Source organism: Lepus europaeus, chromosome 6 (genome assembly GCF_033115175.1).
Source record: "Lepus europaeus isolate LE1 chromosome 6, mLepTim1.pri, whole genome shotgun sequence".
In the NCBI taxonomy this organism is placed as follows: domain Eukaryota; kingdom Metazoa; phylum Chordata; class Mammalia; order Lagomorpha; family Leporidae; genus Lepus; species Lepus europaeus.
Genome location: NC_084832.1, coordinates 55,189,114 through 55,211,011, shown reverse-complemented (window position 1 = coordinate 55,211,011; position 21,898 = coordinate 55,189,114). Strand labels below are relative to the sequence as shown.

The window sequence follows — 21,898 nt, the reverse complement described above, 5'->3', positions numbered from 1 at the left end:
TCTTCAGTAACTTTTTTGTTTTAACTATTTAAGAAATTGCCCCTGTAAATTGAAAATTTTGTGGTGGAGAATTAAATAAGGGCAAGCAGTACATAAAATGCTCATGGACCCATACAGTTGAAGTGTTCCTGGCAGAAACTCAAACCTAGTTTCACAGGGATAAATTCCATTTTTCTTGAATAGCTCTTTACCTCACCATCTGTAACTACAATTTTTTTTCTAAAGAAAATACTTTATGAGGGAGTACCATGAAATAAATTCCATATTATTTCAGGTTTACCTCTTAGGAGCCCTAGAAAGTAGTTTTGAAACACATGGTCTCATCTTACTGTGCTCTTCCTCATCCTACCAACACTTGAGAAGACTTTTGCGCTGAGAGTAGCTGCCCTTGTCACTGTCTTTTTTTTTTCAGCTAAGGAAAACAGAAAAAAGGTCCAAATACTCTTGACTTTTGATATATTGTAAGAATTTAGCTAACATATTGTGGTTTTATGATTTTTCCACATCTACATTGCTAATTTAGTGTTTTCTTATTATGTGATCAGACTATCCTTTAGACCATGTAGAAAGCCAACCCTGGTAATAGGAATTTATAAGGTCTCTTTTGTATAGCAAAAGCTATACTTATTTTAAAGAAGCATGCAATTGACTCTTACAGACAACAGTTGCACTTCTATACATATAGTAATATACATGGCTCCACAGTAATATGTATTGTATCCTATATGATAATGGATGTATGTGTGAAACATGTAACTATATAAATTCCATGTTATAGATTCATAAGTGAGAAAAGGCAAAGTCTCAAATATAAATGCAATTGAAATGAGTTGAGACTCCAAGGAATGAGCCAACCACTACACATTGCTGGGGGAGGCGGAGTTCCTTTCTTCCCGACAGCTGAGAGCCAGGGTCAGCTAGGGTCCACATACACAGAAAAATGCAAATAACCCATAAATCACTGTGTAATTTTGTTCCTTACAAATGGATCTGTTGATATCTTCTTAATGTACTTTCTATTAGACTTCTATCTCAGGTCAGGCTGCAATAACAGAATAATAGAATAGACTGGGTGGCTTAAATGACAAACATTTATTTCTCAAAGTCCCGAGGTTGGGAAAGCCAAGATCATGGCCCCAGCTAATTCATCTCCCGATGAGGGCTCCCCTGCAGAGGCTGCCTTCCTGCTCTGTCCTAGCATGAGAAAGGTGGGTCAGAGAGGGGCGGGAGCACACAAGCCCTCTGATCTCTTCCAATCAGGGTTCTAATCCCATTATGAGGCACTACGCTCATGTCTTGTCTAAACCTAATTACCTCTCAAAGGTTCCCCAGCTCATTGGGAGTTAGGGCTCCAGCATAGGATTTTGGGAAGGGACACATTCAGTCCATGATAAATTATTTATAACAAACTTAGTGAACCTAAATTAGCCTAGGCTAGTTTCATTACCAGGACTACTGATAGGTTACATACTGTGATTTAAAAAAAAAAAAAATACCTGCCTTAAAATGACCCTCTTGTTTTTCTGTGTTCGTGATTGTCCTGCCTCTTTTGCTGTGAGATAGGTAAAAGCATGTGTAAAAGAAGGAGGGTTGTAAGCATACTTTTATACAGGAAAGCAGTTACAACTGTGAAGTGTCACCCGCCCTGCTGTATTTTTGTTTTTCCCTCACCTTTGGATTCCCTTCTCAGGTCAGACTCCCTCTCGCCATATACCACATGGCTGTCTACCATTTCTGACACAGACGCACTATTGGCTGAGTGGGACAAAAGCGGCGTGGTTACTGTTGATATGGGAGGTCGCGTCAGGCTTTGGGAAACCGGGCTGGAGCGTCTGCAGCGATCCCTCATGGAGTGGAGAAACATGATTGGACAAGAAGGTGACAGGCATATGCAGGTACCGCTTGAACTGACTTTCCTTCTCAGGGGTACACGTTCAGCTGTAAAGTTAGCTACAGATGCCGCAGCCAGGAAAATGTCTGGCCCAGCCAAAGTAGCTTACATCGTTTTTGGGCTCAGAAAAATCTGTTCTTCTAGAGAGTGGCAAAGCAAGCGTGTGCTTCCCCACTCCTTTTCTTTCAGTATTTAAATGTAGTTTCCTAAATTCACCACATACGGAGACAGTCATCAGCTTTCATTTTGTAGCCATCAGCGTGAACACCTTTTTAGCAGCTCCGACTTCGACTGCCATTGTTGTCAGCATCTCTGCGTGCTACCTAGGAGACAGAAACATCGAGGGTCTAACAAACAGGATCTTGTTTACAAGGTCAAAACCTCGAGGCTACAGAGAGTAAGCAAAACATGCATGCACTAGAATGTTTCTGCCCACTGCCTTGTTTCCAGACCATGTAAATATCACAGTCACAATAAGCAGACCCTGACTGTACTGGAAATCAGAGAACACCCCGCAGAGTAGAATGAAACCCCAAGACTCCAGGAACAACTCGGTCAGCACCTTATCTAGCTGCTGTCTGAAACTAATTTAAAGAATGAGGAAGGCTGTATCCCCATAAATACTGAAGCATAGACTGAAAAGATTTATTTGCAATTTATTTGTTTTAATCTTCAGAGCAAAATGTTTCTGTTTACATTGCATTGTTGTCCAGCAAAAAGAAAGGTAGGTTCCTACCAGCAATGCTGCCCTGCAGAGAATCAATTAACAAGCTAAGTGCAATGGATCTATTATAGCAGCAGACTGTAGGCGCTATCCGTACAATGTTTAAAAGTTAATTACTTGTGGCTGTGTTTCTTTTATTAAGCTAAACGTGAATTTCTTTCTCTGAATTAAGCTCCTATTTTCATTATAGCCATTGGTGCCTAATAATAAATACTACTATGTTTAAGTTTCTTATATTTATTTCAGTTTCTCATATGTCATGGAAATCAACAGTTATGTTTTTCCTGTGGTCAAGATTTGTGACCTAATTTTTTTTTTTACAATAGATCTTTAAAATGGATTTTTACTAATGGTTTTGATAGCAGCTCTTAACTGCTACAAGGATTAACCCCATTTGTATTTTAAGCCTGTAGCTCTTTACTCAGGAACATTTTTGAATATATTGTGGATCTTTGAATTCCTAGCTCCTAGCACAGTGGTTAGTACACAACAGCCATGTTCACACTTGTATGTTCTAAGTGCACTGACACTTGAAGCCATCTGATAACAAATGGAATTTCTCTTTTAAATTATCACACATTATCCCTCTGACCTATGACTTGAGTCTGTTTTTTCAAGTAAATCTGTAGTATTAAATTAGAAATGAACAGAGCAATATACTTTCTAACAGCTCCAAAAATATACTCAACTATATTTTGCAATGCAGTATCTGAATTTCCTCAGAACAAACATTTTCAAGGAAAAGTATAACTTTGTACCCCTACTTCAAAGTTCAACCACAATAGAAAAATAAGACTCTTAGTAATAAAGTTATACAACTCAAAATTAAATAACAGTTCCCTTAGGAAAATTAGAATACATGCTGTCTAGCGTTCTTTTGTCTCCAAGATTCCTTGACCCATTGTGGATACTGAAAACTCATACCTCTGTACATATGCACACGGAGCCACAAATGGTGAGCATGAATCTTTTTGTTGAAACAGACAAGATTCATTGTTCAAATAGTCTCCTGTCATTCCTACTTTTTGTTATATCGCTCCTCTTCCTGCTCACTGCTTAATAAATCATAAGAAAGCATTTTTAATTGCTCTCGTGTAGACAGGCCCATTATTATTTATTATGTACAGGTAGTTGCCACAGCTGAGTCTCAATAGGAACCATTCAAGGGCAGTGGTAATAACAAGCACATACTCATACTTCTCTTTCATAGTTTCCTTCCTATTCTGTTTTTCAAAGTATTCCTCATTTATGGACCCTTTATTCAACATGGATCTGCTCCTGATTTTGGAGCTCAGAAGATGCCTCTCATGGACATAGTGAGAAAAGAGAAGAGATTCTTTTGGTACCCTTCCTACATTTGCTGGCTACAAGCAGCACCCCGTGTCACTGGCAGAGTAACCTGATTGCCATCTAGTGGCCAAATGGACTTACTTTGCCTCCAGGTCCTCAGCATGGGTGGTTTGCACACTCCTGTCGTGTGTGGTTCCTTGTGGGCAGGAGATACTCCTTCAGATCAGCTGAATAGGCTGAGCAAACAGCCTGCCAAGCTGTCTACCACCTAAGGATGCCCGCCTTTCCTGGCTTCCCCTGCATGGTAGCTGATAAACCATACAGTGACCCTCTTTATCAGTACCCTTGATGTCTAGGCTACATGTTCTGGGGTTATGGGCTGTGCAGCCATTCCAGAGTTGTGAGTTTTGAAGCCATTGTTGATTTAAACTTTTGTTTTTGTTCAATGAATTCATTGGGTTGTTTTTTTTTTCATGAGTATAGAGAGAATTTATTGAGCTGTGCATATAAAATGCATTCATTAATTTTATATGCTTTAACAGGAAAGTGTTCTTCCTACAGTAAACAACTATAAAAACAAATTTAAAACATTAATTGCAACTGTAGTTCCTAGAACTCATTATGAAGAATCCATATTTATTACTTTTAGACACCAGATTTTTAGAAATGGATTAAGTATTAGCCAGAATTCTTCTACCTGTGTTCCATGGTGATTCTCTGTAAAGTATATTTTTCAAGTTTTTATTTTGTTATATTTGTATTCCTCCCAAGAAAGCTACACCACAGTTTTCCTCAGAAATCAGATTGTCTTCCTTTAAGGCTCTTGGTTTCTAGTCTTGTGGGAGCAAAATGGACTTAAATGTTGTAGCTTCAAAGTGTTCCTTTCTAATTACAGCAAACCAGAAAGTAAATCCCAATATGACTGGTAGACTCTCCTTGAGGCCTCTGTGTACCTCCTTTGTGTGCTATAAAACGGATAGATTCTTCCAAAACACAGCGTGCGACTGCAACTTAACCATCCTTACAGTTCAGACAGTGGTTGGTACGTAGTAGGCACTCAATCAGTGTTTGAAGATTGGGAGGAGAGAGATACACAAGCTAAATTCTCTGCAGCTACTCTCTGTGGGTACATAATATTTTCTCTTTTTAAGGAGCATGATCCAATCTTACACTTCATTCTTTGGCCAGTAACCTTGAAAATTCGGAGCAATTTGATTCAGTGGGTCAGTGTTACAGAGTCATCTATAGCTTACAAGATGATTATACATGCATATATCTTTAGAAGCCTTTCTTGTTTCAGGAAGGCAAAGCCTTTGTATAACATTTATAATTTCCTACCATATCTTCTAGTGATATGTCAGTAGAGCTGGCTTGCAGCCAGTGGGGCTTGCTGTTTGCCTATATGATAACTCTTAGGCATTGCCTTTAATGGTTTTTCCATTGTTTATTCCTGTTAGAGAAATCCCAGGCGTGGAAATTCATTTGGAATCTTTCAGGTTTTCTGGAGAATCTGGTGAATATGCAGGACCTCCTGGAGAGTGTGATACCCAGTTGTGTACTGATAAACCAGCTCTCGAGGGGACTAGGCAGAGGCTAAAGACTTTTGCCAGTTTTTGTGGCATAAATATTCCCTCCCTGGCTGATGTCAAGCTACCAAAAGTTAACAATCTGCTCAGAAAAACCATGAACATTTACCAACTATCTCTCATCAGTTCATACAGTTTGGCTCCAGCCTGCCAATGGCTCAGACTAACTCCCCTGAGAGAATTACGACAGTCACCTAGGAGCAAGGCCTTTGAGAAAGAAGGCAGTGGAAATGGGACTAGGGGGGAAAAGATGCAGAAGAAAAGGGAAAGGAGTCCTGAGAACACAGGTAAAATGGGGTCATTCCCTCTGGGAAGTGTGGGAGCCTGCAGTTGTCCCAGCTAGAGATTGTCAGTGATGTCTTGGACCAGCAGTTTGGTTTGAGCAGAGAATTGGAGAGAAGTCTGCCCTCAGGTAGGCTGATGCTCAGGGATTCCTTTGGAAGGGCCTTCTTTCTTATATACATCATATTCCAGTGAGAAACTGCCAGTCAATTTTTATATTCCTCCAGAAGTAAGGCTTCCATTGTGTCACAACCTTATCTGTGATTGCTGAATATAACTAAAATTAAATCAGCAGCCACTTCCCTAAGACAAATAAATCATCAAGTCTATGATTTTAGGAGGATTAGGAATTTTCACTAACCTCTTGTGCATATCCAACAAGAATGTCACCCCTATAAACTATGAATATCATGGGTATTATAGAGGTATAAATATCATCTTGCTTTTACACTTTGTAAAAGCCCTAACTTTAAGAAATTCCTTTTTGAATTATCAGGAATTTCAATTCTTTTCTTTCAAGACAGGCCTTAAGATCATTGTTTTGTACATTAAAATGCCTACAATGCATGAAAATTCTTTACGAAGATTTATTAAAAGTATACAGAAAACAGGGCCGGCTTTTCCACAAAGTAAGTAAAGCCACTGCCTGTGACATGAGCATCCCATATGGACTTGTCCTGGCTGCTGTACTTCTGATCCAGCTTCCTGCTAATGTGCCTGGAAAAACAGCAGAAGATGACCCACATGTGTGGTCCCCTGCCGCCCACATGGGAGACCCTGATGAAGCTCCTGGCTCCTGGGTTTGGCCTGGCCCAGCCCTGGCTATTGCAACCATCAGGGGAGTGAATCATCTGTTGGAAGATCTCCCTCTGCATCTGTTTCTCCCTCTCTCTTTGTAACAAAAATTTTTTTTAAGATCGATTTATTTACTTATTTGAAAGATAGAGTTACAGAAAAAGACAAAGAGGAGAGAGAGAGAGAAAAAGAGAGAGAGAGAGAGAACCTTCTCTCCCCGAATGGCTACAACAGCCAGGGCTGAGCTGATCCAAAGCCAGGATCCAGGTGCAGGGGCACAAGCATGTGATCCATCTTGCACTGCTTTCCCAGGAACATTAGCAGGGAGCTGGATCAGAAGTGGAGCAGCAGGGACTCCAACCAGCGGCCATAAGCCAGAGCCACAGGCTGCACCTTTACCTGCTACACCACAATGCCAGCCCCAACTCTGACTTTCAAATAAATAAATAAATTTAAAAAAAAAAAAAGGGAAATGTTAATTTTATAATATACCAGTTATAAATTGAGATGTCAGATACAATGAATAGGTTGACAGTCAGTGACTATAATTTGTATGGCTCTGAGCACGTTAGGTTATATGCAGTACATCAAAAATTTCATGGAAATGTGTATTATGACTATGTGTGGATTTTTAAAAAGATTTATTTATTTAAAAGACAGGGAAGAAAGGAAGATCTTCTCTCCACTGGGTCACTCCCCAAATAGCCACAACAGCCAGATCTAGATCAGGCGAAAGCCAGGAGCAAGGAACTCCTTCAGGGTCGCCTATGTGGGTGGCAGGGACTGAAGTCCTTGGGCCATCATCACTGCCTTCCCAGGCACATTAGCAGGAAGCTGGATCAGAAGCAGAGCAGCTAATACTCAAATCACTGGATCTCAAATGTGGGATGCTAGCATCTTAAGTAGTGGCTTAATCTGCTGTGCCACAATGCCAGCCCCTGAATATTTTTTGCACCCAGGTAAATTTACCTTTTAATGCCACTGTTCCATGAACTTTTCGAAGTACCCTGTCATACTGTGTATAATCAACACATCATGACAGTTGTAGAAATAAAACTTTCTTGCTGTTGCATTTACAGATAAAATTATAATTTTGTTCATCAGCAGTATAGATGCATGAGAGCATGAAATTGGGATCAATTAAACTTGAATTCAAATGTCTGCTTCACCTTGTGGTCTTTGGAAAATTACCTTTTTTTTTTTTTTTTTTTGAAGCCTCACCTTCTAACCGTAATATAAAGATCACACCAGTATACCATACATAGTTGCTGTAAGGATAAAATACATGCATACCTGAGACAGAGTAAGTATTAAGTGAAAAATTAGAAACAGATTTAATCAACATTGGGCTACAGAATTCTTTAATATTTATATGGAGACAAAGCCAAATTAAAATGAAACAGTGTTACACAAATATCTAGTTATTAAATCATGACCCAATGAGTTACATAATTCATCATCTATCCTGGTGTTAAAATGTAAGCTTTGTTTATAATCCTTGTTGGAAAAAGTTTTGTCAGGCCCAAAAAAGGAATTGAAAAAATGATCTTTGCCTAAACCTGTCAGCTTGAAGAAAAGCAGGAAATCAATGATAGGACAATTGTCCATAGAGGATTATAGTGTTTAGCCTTTTTCAAAAGACAAATTAGAACAGGACCAAAAAACATGCAGCAAAATATACATCATTTAGCCTGAGCCCTAAGAATAGCAAAGAACAAATACAAATTTGGAGCTGTCTTTTTTAGCTTTTCTTTTTTAGATTTAAAAAAATATATATTTTTTTTAGATTTTGTTACCTTTAGAACTTGAAGCAGCATATAGCCCTGAAAATTGGAGGGTGGGTTGACATGAGATTTGGAAGATTAGTTGAAAGCCTGTGTAGAGCCCATTTAGATGTCTAGATTTTCTAATCCCTCTTTCATCTGTAGGCAGTTGGCTCTGCTGTACCTCTACACAAGGCAGGAGCTGTATGGTGATTGGCACAGTGTAACACAGGAGTGATACCACACAACCCTCAGGAAGATGAAGAGTCTGCTTTCCTTAGATGGATGCAAGGAAGTTGGCATCAGTATTTTTATTTTCTCTGGCAGAGAGATTAGAAGAATGCCCTATGGAAACTGGCATGCTCAAGAGAAGATCCTTCGTGATGCTAACATTTGGAAGTTCCTTCTTACGTAAGACCAGCTCACAGAGGGTGGGCATTTGGCACAGCAGTGCATACCATTCAGAATGCCTGGGTTTGTGTCCTAGTTCTGCTTACAATTCCAGCTTCCTGCTAATGTAACCCCTGGAAGGAGGGAAGTGATGGTGCAAATACTTAGGCCCCTGCCACCCATGTGGGAGCCCTGGATAGAGTTCCTGACTCCTGGGTTTGGGCTGGCCTAGTCCTGGCTACTGCAGGCATTTGGGGAAAAAAACAGTAATGGCAGATCTTTCTCTCTCACTCTCTCTTGCTCTCTGTCTGCCTTTCAAATAAAAAGACCCATGTGTCTGTGAGCCCCACCTTTGTGTAAAAAAAAGTCCAGTTTTCTGGTTTTATCCTTAAATATTAATAGCCTCTTAAAACAAAATATGGAAATAAATAAAGATAGGAAAAAAAGGAACTTTGAAAAAACAGAGGTAGTGCAAGGAGTAGGAAAACATTACACAAAATGACAGTTGATATTCTCAGAAAGGTAAAAGAAACCAGTGTAATCATAGAAGAAAAAAATGTTAAAACATAAAAACTATTTCAAGATAAAAACATTCCAAGAATGAGAAAGACCCTTTGGAAATTTAAAAAAAAAAAAAGTAGTAGCAAAAATAAAACATTGAATAGAAGGGATTAGGTACTAGGGAACTCTTCCAAAAGGCAAAGAAGCTTAAAATAGAAAAAGATAAGAGGTCTTATCTGACTGATATGAATTCCAGAAAGAGAAACTGAAAGGGCAGGAAATTACCCAATATTAATTTAAGAAAATTTCACTGAATTAAAGAACAGGTGGTCAGTATGACAAATGGAAAATGTACACACTCCCCAGAGTGTATCCACTTGTAATTTTAGAACTCCATGGGGAAATAAACAATGCTGAAAACTTCCAGGTTGGGAGAAGGGGAGGATGGATTATGTAACAGTGGCAAAGATCCTCATGATAATGAGCGTCTCAACAGCAGCACTGAAGATGGAGAGAAAAACCACAGCTTGAAGCTAATTTCAAATCCAGAATTTTATAACCAGCCAAACTAGGATTCAAGTGAGCAGACTGAAACTTTAGCAAATGTGCAAATCTCGGAGCATTCTGTCTTTCCCAGGAAGCCACTGCATGACGTGTTCTTACTAAAAGAGGGGTAAACCAAGTAAGCAGAAGCTGTGAGTAGAAAGAGAAGCCTGAGCCAGGAAGAGGAGGGGTCGCTCCCAGGAAGATGCTGAAAGAATGTGCTAGGATGACAGCTGTGCTACAGCCCTGGAAGCAGCTTGGGAAAAAAGACATGGAAAGATGAAGAGCTCTAGAAAGAATTAATATCTTTAAAAAATACCAGGCTGATGATATGAGAGGAGTTCATGGGTCTGGTTGAAAATTTATGGAACAATTAATGATAGATACAGAAAGTGAAGAATACTTAAGTAGTACATTGATTAGAGGGAAAATGAACAGTTATTTAAAATAGTAAGTCACATATTAACTATATAGTAATGTGTACTATAGTACGATTTTGTATAGTCACATAATATTTATTGCTACATATAGTGAAATGTTACCATCTGCATGTTGTACTAATAAGGCAGACAATATTGATTTGTTTATGATAGTACTTTGTCAGGAAGATGAGGGGAGGGAAAGTGAATAATGTGTTTGATGTTAGAGAGGTGAAATAATCCTCACCTTTCATAGTTGGAAGTCATAGATGATATATGAAATTGAAAAGTAAAATTGGAATACTACTTAGGAGTATGGAGCTAAACAGAATCATCATACGCAGAGTTGAAGCAGTTACCTTTAAGGAATGGGAACTGGGGATGGGGAAAGGAAACAGTGGGACATAGCATTTGTATATTTATTATACATCTTAGAGTACTGTTTGGTTTATGAAACCATGTAGTTTATTACAAAATTAATTTAAAATAAAAACAAGTAGGAATTTACAGGGTGAAAAAGAGGAATAAGAGTAGACATGAAACAATTCCTCAGGAGCAGAGATTAAATTTGACTTCCCTTTGAATCCTCGACACTTAAAAAAAATACGTATTTTTAGTGGAACTGAATAAGCTGGTTAGTTTTCCTTCTTTCACGTCAACATGACTCAGCAATTACAGTTCTGAGTTAAATAGAGAAATGATGCTCTATTCTCTCCTTCCCACGGAATGTTGCTATAAAACAGAGACAGAGTGCATGAAAAGTTAGTCTTGGAAAAGAAGTGGAGGCACACAGACTGAGGAAGAAGACCAGAACTTGAACTACCCTTGAACCAGCTATGGGTTCCCAATTTGTCTCCAGAACCTCCAGATACTGACTGGAGTCAGCCTGACCATTGAAGTGGCTGTGAGGACAAGGGGAGGGGATCTCCTTAACCTGGTAAAGGGCGTCTGTATGAACTCTACAGCTCGCCCCATGCCTAATGGGCAAAGGCTAAATGCTTCCCCCTAATACTGGGATAAGGCATGGAGGGCCACGTGCCTTACCCACTCAGCGTCAAACTGGCAGGTGCAGCCAGTGCAAGAAGAAAAGAAAAAGGAAAAGGCATACAGCTTGGAAAAGAAGAAATGAAACCGTCCCTATCTGAAAACAATGCAATTGCCTACTATAAATTCCTGTAGAATCTACCTTGAAAGGTCCCAACAAGCAAACAAAAACAAAACAAAGCTACTCTTGGCACTAGTAAATGAGATGTATGAGACCAAAAGTCAATCATATTGCTATATATTAACAATGAACAATTTGAAGCTAAAATTATATGTGTGTGTGTGTGTGTATACATACCATCTACAAGTAGCTCGTACCATACAGGAAATGCATGCGTATAAATCTAAAGTGACTTTTGCACAATATATATGTTGAATATGATTAAACGCTAATGAAAGAAATCAAATACCAAATAAATGGAAGATACAGAATTCATGGATTTGAAGATTCAGCACAGTAAAGCTGCCTCATCACCCCCTCCAAAGTTCCGGCTCATAGTATAGTGGCAATTAAATTTGAACATGAGTTTTGGAGTTTTCATATATTTGAACTACAGTAAGACACGGCCTGATTCTCCAGAACTAGTTTTGTTTGAACCTCCACAGGATTTATTGGTAGGAAGATGGAGGTACAGGAATGGGTCTTTCCTGGTAAGATTACTGCTCACTTCCCAGGCAGAGCACAGCGTGTGTATTTCCTCCATGATCTGGAAGCCCAGTAACTGAGCCACCAATGCTCTCTACTTCCATCAAAAAAGTACAAGTACACGATTCCTAGAGCGGGGCAGAGCAGAAGCCTGGCTGGGACACAAACGCCGGGGAGCGAGGCCGGCTGGCGTGTCCCAGAGGGAGCTGGCATCTCATGCGCTTAGAAGGAGCTTTCCTTTTCCAAACTGCTCTGTTCCCGGGATTTGATTTTCACTGGTCAAATATCTTACTTCAGGCCGGCGCCGTGGCTTAACAGGCTAATCCTCCACCTTGTGGCGCCAGCACACCGGGTTCTAGTCCCGGTTGGGGCACCGGATTCTATCCCGGTTGCCCCTCTTCCAGGCCAGCTCTCTGCTATGGCCCGGGAAGGCAGTGGAGGATGGCCCAAGTCCTTGGGCCCTGCACCCGCATGGGAGACCAGGAGAGGCACCTGGCTCCTGGCTTCGGATCAGCACGATGTGCTGGCCGCAGCGGCCGTTGGAGTGTGAACCAACGGCAAAGGAAGACCTTTCTCTCTGTCTCTCTCTCTCACTATACACTCTGCCTGCAAAAAAAATAATAATAATAAATAAATAATGAAATATTTTTAAAAAATCTTACTTCAACCATTTTTGTATGCTCTTGAAGTAACTGACTTTTATATGTGACTTTGTTTAAAAGAGTTGATTTATCAGTAATTGCACATGAATAAAGTAAAAACTTTCAGTACAATCTCAGCAAAAATTCTGCTAATGAGTAGCCTTCCAGCAGCCCCAAGCAACAGCTGATGCCCATAGATCCAATACACATTTACGATACGTACATTGGTGGATACGAAGTTTTCCTGTCATGTCATCATTATCCACCATCTTGTGCTGTATCACTGGAATCTCAGCTCCTTTAAATTTCTGTCGATCTCCCCCCAATACTTCTAGTAAATTTCCACATAATGTTTATACTCTCAGTCTGGCTTCAGGAAAGGCAACAATGCAGAAATTCTTAGAGAGCTGTAGGACTTCTCTATGGTATGGGTAGGTTGTCTTCTATTGAATCACAGAGGCTGTGGAGGTTTGAGTCCCTTGAGAACCATTTAGCAGCTCGTTCTTGTGGAGCACTTCTCAGCACCCACCAAGGTCTGCCATACGGAGAAAGAGTAAAGGAGGAAGCAGTGTAATTCTGGATTCTGTGTTTGAGAAGGTGGGCTCGGTAGAGGTGTGCAGGGGGCAAAGAACCCCGAGGGCAGCAGGGAAGTGGTGAGGCTGAGGCGATGCCCTGCTGTGGGTTGGTGGAGACTGCTGGATTATGGGACATGGAGGCAGATGCCATCGATGTCTGGCAAAATGGCAGTTCCTTGATGGAATCAGGCAAGGAAGGAAGGAGACAGGGTTTAATACATTGAATTTGAGGTAGTGGGGAGATATTCCAGTGACTTCTTCATCAGGAATTGAACTAGGAGACAACAGCTTGAAGCTGGTTAGAGTTATAGCTACCCTTAGCTTGGAGGTTTTAGTTGAAACCATGATGTCAAGGAGAATAGAGAGATCAAGCGAAATGATCAGGACAAATAGACTCTGTTTTTGGAAATCTGTATAATCAGATGTTCCTGAAAGTAAGTTCTCAAAAACCATTTTTTTTTTATACAGAAGATCAGTTTAGTATATATTAGGTAAAGATTTCAACATTTTGCCCATATAGCAACATAAAGTGAAAAAACTACCATTGGATTACTAATTATAGCATTAAACAGCAATGTACAGCACATTAAAGACAGAGATCCTGCATAATTTTTTTTCAAATTAATTAATTTTCTATGCCATTTCCTTTTTAACACCAGGTTGTTTTTTTTTCATTTCCAATTCTCTTTATATACAGAAGATCAATTCAGTATATAATTAGTAAAGACCTCATCAGTTTGTGCCCACACAGAAACGCAAAGTATAAAAATACTGTTTCAGTACTAGTTATAGCATCACTTGGCTTTAGACGACACATTAGGGACAGATCCCACATGGGGTGTAAGTACACAGTGACTCCTGTTGCTGATTTAACAATTTGACACTCCTGTTCATGGCGTCAGTAATCTCCCTAGGCTCTAGTCATGAGTTGCCAGGGCTATGGAAGCCTTTAGAGTTCGCTGACTTTGATCTTATTCCAATAGGGTCATAGTCAAAGTGGAAGTTCTCTCCTCCCTTCGGAGAAGGGTACCTCCTTCTTTGATGGCCCCGTTCTTTCCACTGGGATCTCACTCACAGAGATCATTCATTTAGGTCTTTTTATTTCCTATTCTTTCTCCCTTTCTCTCTGCCTTTTTTTAGCTTTTGATATAACATATTTTCAATTCACATACAGTAAAAGGGCTTAATGCTTTTCCCAATAAGAAGTTTAACAAGTGATCCCTGTTAAATCTAAGAGTGGAAAAAGAGAGGGAGGAGATGAACAATTTGGAACATGCTCAATCGGACTGGCCGCAAATGGTGGAGTTAGAAATGTGCCAGGGGATTCCAACACAATCCCATCAAGATGGCATGTACCAATGCCATCGCACTAGTCCAAGTGATCAATTTCAGCTCACAATTGATAGCTCTGATAGCTCGAAGAGTCAAAGAGATCACACAAACAAGACAAGTATCTGCTAATACTAACTGATATAATCAAAAAGGGAGAGAAAGATCCAACATGGGAAGTGGGATACACAGCAGACTCATAGGATGGCAGATGTCCTAAACAACACTCTGGCCTCAGAATCAGCCCTCAAGGCATTCAGATCTGGCTGAAGAGCCCATGAGAGTATAGCAGGCATGGAAAGCCAAGATATCATGGAAAAAAAAAAAAAAAAGACCTAAATGAATGATCTCAAAATCCATTTTTAATAAGGAATCTGTGTTCAATCTATTTGGAAACATTGTATAACTTAGTAACTTCTTAGACATAATTGGTAAATACTAGCTTTGAAAAATCACACTATAACTAAACCTGTCTAGCTTTTTCAACTTAGTAGACATCAGGTGTACTTAAACTCCTTTTAGTACTTCAGCAAGTACCCAGTTTCTCTATTCCTGGTCTTCTTTGCTACAGTCCACCAAGGACTCTGTGTAGTAGACGGTTTAGGATAAGACGTTTGTGCTAACTCTGATCCTGACTCACAAGTACTGCTAGGGTGTATGTCTTTTATAATTTCAGGGATTAAACCTGGAGTGCTAGTTAAAATAATAACTTTCTCTTATACCTCCAAAGACAGCGTCTGTTATTCATGTGGTTCCAGGTTGACCATAGAGTCAGAAGGGGTGTACAAGTTTTATAAGGAGCATTGAAAGTGTCAGAGATTCCGCTCACGCTAACTTAAGCTACAGAATGGAAGTTATTGGCCAGCAGAACCAAGAAGTCCCAGGGCCTTGGGCACAGCTCTAACCAAAGGCTGAACACATGTCACAGGACCCATTGCCTTTCCTACCTTGACTCTGCTTTTCCACAGGGTGACTTCATTCTCACAGATTCTCCAGTAGATGGCAAAGATAGTCTTGGAAGTTCTGGGAAATACATATGGTTCTCGTAGCTGGCAAACCCAACCAATGGAGCATATCTCTTCCTGTATTTTCAGCCCAAGGCCTCAGGGGTAGACTCCCTCAGGACAGTAAGGTTCCTGTTCCTTCCTGAAGCAGTATCTGTGGCCAAAGGGATGAGAGAGTCTAATTGGTCAGACCAAGGTCATGTCTTCACTCCTAGAGTTTGGGGCAAGAGGTGACTGTGTCAGTCTCACCTGAAACACAGAGCTAGGAATTGGGACGGGAAGGGGAACACCCAAAAGAAACACAGAACAAGCAAAAATCTGAAACTTAAATAGCTTTGTGCCAGCCAAAGGGGAAAGCGCTGCCTTTGGTTCTTTTTTTTTTTTTTTTTTTTTTTTTAAGATTTATTTATTTATTTGAAAGAGTTACACAGAGAGAAGGAGAGGTAGAGACAGAGAGAGAGGTCTTCCACCCAGTGGTTCACTCCTCAATTTGGCCAACGGCCAGAGCTGTGCTGATCCAAAACCAGGAGCCAGGAGCTTCTTCCAGTTCTCCCATGCGGGTGCAGGGGCCCAAGGACTTGGTCCATCTTCTACTGCTTTCCCAGACCATAGCAGAGAGCTGGATCAGAAGTCTCGAACCAGCACCGATATGGGATGCCAGTGCTGCAGGCGGCTCTGCCACAGTGCTGGCCCCACCTTTCGTTCTGAGTCAGCATTACCTCCACCACTCTGCCATCTTATTTCCATCTAAGTCATTGTCCAGGAAGAAATGAAAAGAACCTTCCATAATATCGGAATTCAAATGTAGCTTGGGTTAATACACCTGGCTCTTGGCTTCGAATCAGCACAGTGCGCCAGCCACAGCACGCCAGCCGCAGCGGCCATTGGGGGGTGAACCAACGGAAAAGGAAGACCTTTCTCTCTGTCTCTCTCACTGTCCACTCTGCCTGTCAAAAAAAAAAAAAATGTCAAAATTGTCTAAACACTATTTCACAGCTACAAATATCAGCTATACGTAATCATGGCTTTCCTAATCCTAAAATACAACATTTCCCCCTTTTACAACCCATAATTATTCAAGAGTTTAAAAATCAGCCTCACGTCTCTTTTAAGATTTATTCTATTTATTTGAAACACCCGGGGTGAGGGATGGGGTGGGGGTGGGAAATAATAAACAGATCTTCCATTCTCTGTTCTTTCCCCAAAGCCCAGAATTCCATCCGGATCTCCCATGTGGGTGACAAGGCCCCAGGCACTTGCGCCAGCTTCTGCTGCTTTCCCAGGTACATTAACAGGGAGCAGGATCAGAAGCAGAGGTGCTGGGACTCAAACTCCATTATGGGATGCCAGCATCTCAAGTGGCATTTTAATCCACTGCCCCACAATGCCAGCCTCTTACATATCTCTTATGCTTCTGATTTGGTGATGGAGCTCAGCCTGTGGCTGATTCAAAATAAAATAGGAACACACTTCAAGATTCTGAATACAGCACCCTTCCCATCTAAGCCTAGCTGCAGAAATATTTATATAGATAGAATATATGAATTATAAAAACATTTTTTCTGTATATGTGATTTATCTAAAGTGGAATTTGCTTTATAGAATAGACCTTGATTCTTTGTTATATCTTTGAGTTTTTCCCAGTATCTTCTAATCTTTGATGTGTTGGAAAGGAGTATATACTCATCAAGAGCACCTGTTGTTAAAAATAGTAATAAAGACATCCCATCATCAGAGCCCTAAATCCAAACTCTACTTGTAATGTCTATGTGTGGAGGATATATTTGTATTTTTTTTCATGAGTCATTTGAAAGCAATTTGCAGCCATGATGCCTCATCACCTCTAAATACTTGAGTATTTCCTCAAAACAAGAGCACTCTCCTGCAACATAACCACAACAGAGACCTCAACATCAGGAAGTTAACATTGATGCAACATTAACGTCTGATCCACTGACCTCCTTCAACTGCCATGAGTCCCAGTCGCATCCTCCATAGTGAAAGGAAGCACCTGGGGATCATGTGCTACATTACTTAACAGGTCTCTGTGCTGTCTTTCAATCTTTTCTTCATCCTTCCTTGATTTTCATGACACTGACGTGTTTGAAGAGTATTGGCCAATCGTTTTGTAGGACATCCCTCAACCTGGGTTCCTCCAGTTGATACATCTTTGGCAGACATGTCTCAGAAATGTTGTGGTGTTCTCTAAGTGTCCTGTTGGGTGACACATGATGTCCCATTACAGGGGGGTGTTAACTTTGAACTTTTGGTTAAGATGTTGCCTCCACTGTCTGCACTGCAGTGTTTAGTCACTGTTACTTCCTTTTTATAATTAGTACCCGTGTTCCTCAGACATGTATTTTGAGATTATGTAAACACATATTTCAAGACTTAATCAAACTATTATCCATTAGTTTTATCATCCATTAATGATTTTTTTAATGATTCTTGCTTGAATCAGTTCTTATTGCTGTGATCACCAGATGGTGATTTTTCTGATTCCACCATTCCTTCTACATTTATTAGTTGGCACTCTAAGGTAAGAAGTGCCCTCCTTTCTCCTCTTTTTTTTTTAATATTTATTTACTTGTTTGAAAGTCAGAGTTACATAGAGAGAAGGAAAGGCAGAGAGAGAGATCTTTCATCCACTGGTTCACTCTCCAATTGGCCACAATGGCTGGAGCCACGCCGATCCAAAGCCAGGAGCCAGGAACTTCTTCCAGGTCTCCCATGTGGGTGCAGGGGCCCAAGGACTTGGGCCATCATCTGCTGCTCTCCCAGGGCACAGCAGAGAGCTAAATTGGAAGTGGAGCAGCCGGGACTCAAAAGGCACCCATATGGGATGATGGCACTGCAGGTGGCAGCTTTACCCTCTACACACAGCACCGGCCCCTCTCTTCTTGTATTTATTAGTATGACCCCATGGGTGTCGATATTACTTCATTGATTATAGTACAATGCTGCTCATATTTATTTTCTGATGCTTAGATTATTTCAGATTTATCCAATGGGAGTCTTTTCTAGCCAGGTCCCTTTTCTTTTTGTCGTATCTCCATCAATTTTGAGTCTTTCCTGAACTGTGTGGCACAAAAAGTCAATCCAATTATCTTTGCCACTGATTTTCTATATTATTATATATAGTTTCTCTGAGCAGTTTAGGACATTTGGCCGAGAAATTAAGATATTAGTTAGAATGCCTGCATCTCATTTCTGGGTGTCTGGGTTTGAGTCTTAGCTCCACTCCCAATTCTGGCTTCCTGCTAATGCACACTGTGGAAGGCAACAAGTGATGGCTCAAGTGGTTGGGTCCCTGATACCCATGTGGGAATCCTGGATTGAGTCCCTGGCTTCCACCTTCCAGCTGCTGTTGCAGGTGTTTGGGGAATAAACCAGAAGATAGGATCCCTTCTCTCCCTTGCACTTGCTCCCTCCCTCCCTCTCTTGCCCTCCCTTTGTCACTCCTAAATAAATAAATTCGCATAATTAATTTTTTAAAATAGCACTGCCCAATAGCTTAGGTCAACCTATTAATACAAAAGAAGCATCTAACCTACTTCTGTTTAACCGGTTCACTAACTTCCCTCCCACCTGAAAGATGCCCACAGCCTCCTGAATCCTTACAGCTGACGGACATCTTTCTTGTTTGTTCTCAGCCCTGTGCTTCAGCTGATGAGCTGTGTGCCTAACGAACATATGTTCGGTAGAGACTTTGCGAGACGCCTTCTGATTTATGGTTTATTTATCTGGTTTATTTATTTACTTATGATATTTATTCCCTGTGCTTACTAGTGGTACTGAGCCAGCGCTAGAATTCTGTCATTCATAATCATGTATGTTGCAGGGAAACATGCAAAGATCTAAGATAATGTAGCCACCACTTATGTTTAATGTTTTTCTTCATTATAGGAGGCAGTTGTACTGTGACCAAGTCCTCAGAAAAGTATGTGTCATGATCTACCAGGCTCGTTAAAGATAAAGTTAGGGATAGAAAATAATTTTCCTCTGGGAATTGGCCAGGGCCTAAAATAATATAATTTTAGTGAATTTTATGGTATTTAACACTTTTCTACCTTTTATATTTAATAATTAACTGTAAATAGCTTTAGACTTCTCTTGTTTGACTAGAAATCTACTGACCACAGTGGGGTGCTGGTGAGCTTAGGACAGACGTGTTCCAGGTAAATAATTATTAGACTTTGCACAACCGCAGACGAATTCGTGTCACTTCACTGTATTTAGAAGTTACAATTAGAAACTATAGTCACCAGGCTAGCTAGAAGTCTTGAATAAGCGTTATCCCCATTAGAAGAAGATCTTTTGACCATAAATTGAAAAGTTTTCATGAGAAGAATTCAGGACTTTCTCTGCGGTAACATAGCACATAGAACTTTCCTCAGGCCAACAATTAAGAGATGTAGATCCTCTTCCTGGATCTACCACTAATGTGTGGCTGTAAGCAGTCAGTTCACCTCCCTGGGCCTTAATTGCTTTTTCTATAAAATGGGGTAGATTATAAGTTGAACCTCCAGGCCCTTCCACAGACGGAAACCGTGAAGACAGGCTCTATAATTAAAAGACAGACATCAAAGCACTCCTCCATCCTAGCGATTCCTTTTGTTGACCAGCGGCTTAGTATGTGCTCACGGCTTCAGACGTACTCCGTCATGTGATCGTTGACACCACCATTCCAGGTACATGCATGCGGTTCCCGTTCTGAGGCTGAGGGTGACTAATTTGCCCAGGGTCACTCTGCTACTGGTGAACAAACAGATTTGAGCCTAGGTCTCTAACTCAGAAACCCGTGGGTCTGTTGTTTTGTTTTTTGTAAATCACATGATTTCCCTGAGGCCAACATGGAGGTTGTGCCCTTAGAGAAAAGAACAGATCATTCTTGGCCCTGTAGAGCTTAGAGTATTTACAGGTACCAGGTAATCAAAGCAGAGGCGGGGGTCGGGTGGGGAGGTCTGGGGTGATCTGGAAGTCATGCCCAACCTGGGAGAGCAGTCTTTACTAGCTACTGCTATGGGAGAATCCTAGCCCAGTTTAGCCTAATCATCCCATTTTCATGAGGACCAAAATCCATATTTTTAATGAAATCCCATTATCTTGAAGTTTTGGCAACAAATATAGAATTTTCCAGGCTAGGGAGAGTGGCAGAACATTCCAAAACCCACAGACCCCTCTACTGTCTCACCAGAATGGGAGCAGGATCAAGAAATGAAGCCCCATTCTTCTTCAACCCTGTTCAGGTTGCCCTGTTGCTAAATTTGCCAGTTTGCTCTAGGAAACTCTTAGGTTTTCCTAATAGATAGAAATAGTAAAAGACAACTCCAGTTTTGGTAGAACCCACAAGGCACAAAAATTTCTCCATTATAATTTTTACATTTTATAATGGAGGGAAAAACAGAAAAAGAGCAGATCTCCTGACATGTAAAAATTGTATGAAATTTAACATAAATTTATGTGTCCATAGGAAAGTTTTATTGGAACCCAGCCACACTCAGTCTTTTATGTATTATCTGTGGCTACTTATGTGCTGCAAGGCAGAGTTGTGTAGTTGTAACAGAAATCATATGGATCATGAAGAACAAAATATTTATATATGGATCTATAATATTTATATAGTTTGCTGACCCCTGGTTTAGAATACAAAAAGGCTGATTCTTTTGATTCTGTAAGTGAGCCAGCTGACTATTACTGCCTAGATTGATGAGGAACCTAGTGATTAACCTACCACCCTGGCTTACTTTTCTACACATGTTAGGTTGTGGCTGTGGAACCAGGTAGCCAGAACCAAATTTGCTTCCCAGTTCCATCCAGTGATCTAAGGAGAGGCAGGTCATTTAACCTCGCTGAAGTTCTTGCTTTCTCCAACTGTGAAATGGAGCTACCCATAGCAGCTACCATTCAGCATTGTTCTAAAAACTAAGTGAGATAGCGTATGTTCAAGTGCTGTGTGAACTGTAAAGTAGTATACACCTGTGAGATAGTATTTATGATTAAATCTGTACACTAAATAGGAGAAAGACTATAGCATATGGAGAGCTAAATATAAAAACTCCTGAATTAAATTTTAACAAACTTGAAAATATATATAATAACCCTTATTGGGGAGGTGGCTAATGATTTTGTTGATAACTACATAAATTATGATGAACAGTTCAAGGAATTAGATTCTTTCCTGTACCAACCAAATTATCATATAATTTGTTTTGAATTTGTAGGAGCTACCACTCATAGTAGAATGTCATCTTCCTAAGATATAAGGCTGAAGAAGGGTATAAAATATTTGGTATATTTTCATCCAGTGCTAATGATCTGTGGTTTGATATGTCTTATTTCTAGAAGTAAATTCTGTTTTGCCACTAACAGTCATGATAAAGTGAGAGGCCCGTTTCAGCAGGAAAAAAATGGCATCCCCCTCTCAAAAGCAAATCTCTGGAAATTATACATTAAAAAGAAAAAAACTTGCAAT

General features: G+C 40.3%; 1 protein-coding gene across 1 annotated transcript in view; it reads left to right on the top strand.

The window, feature by feature from the left end:
• Window positions 1–21,898, top strand: part of VWA8 (von Willebrand factor A domain containing 8) — a 403,863-nt gene that overhangs the window by 303,525 nt on the left and 78,440 nt on the right. Inside the window, exon 37 of the mRNA XM_062194118.1 lies at window positions 1,691–1,895. Within this exon, the coding sequence (XP_062050102.1) occupies window positions 1,691–1,895 (205 nt within the window). The remainder of the gene's footprint in view (window positions 1–1,690; window positions 1,896–21,898) is intronic.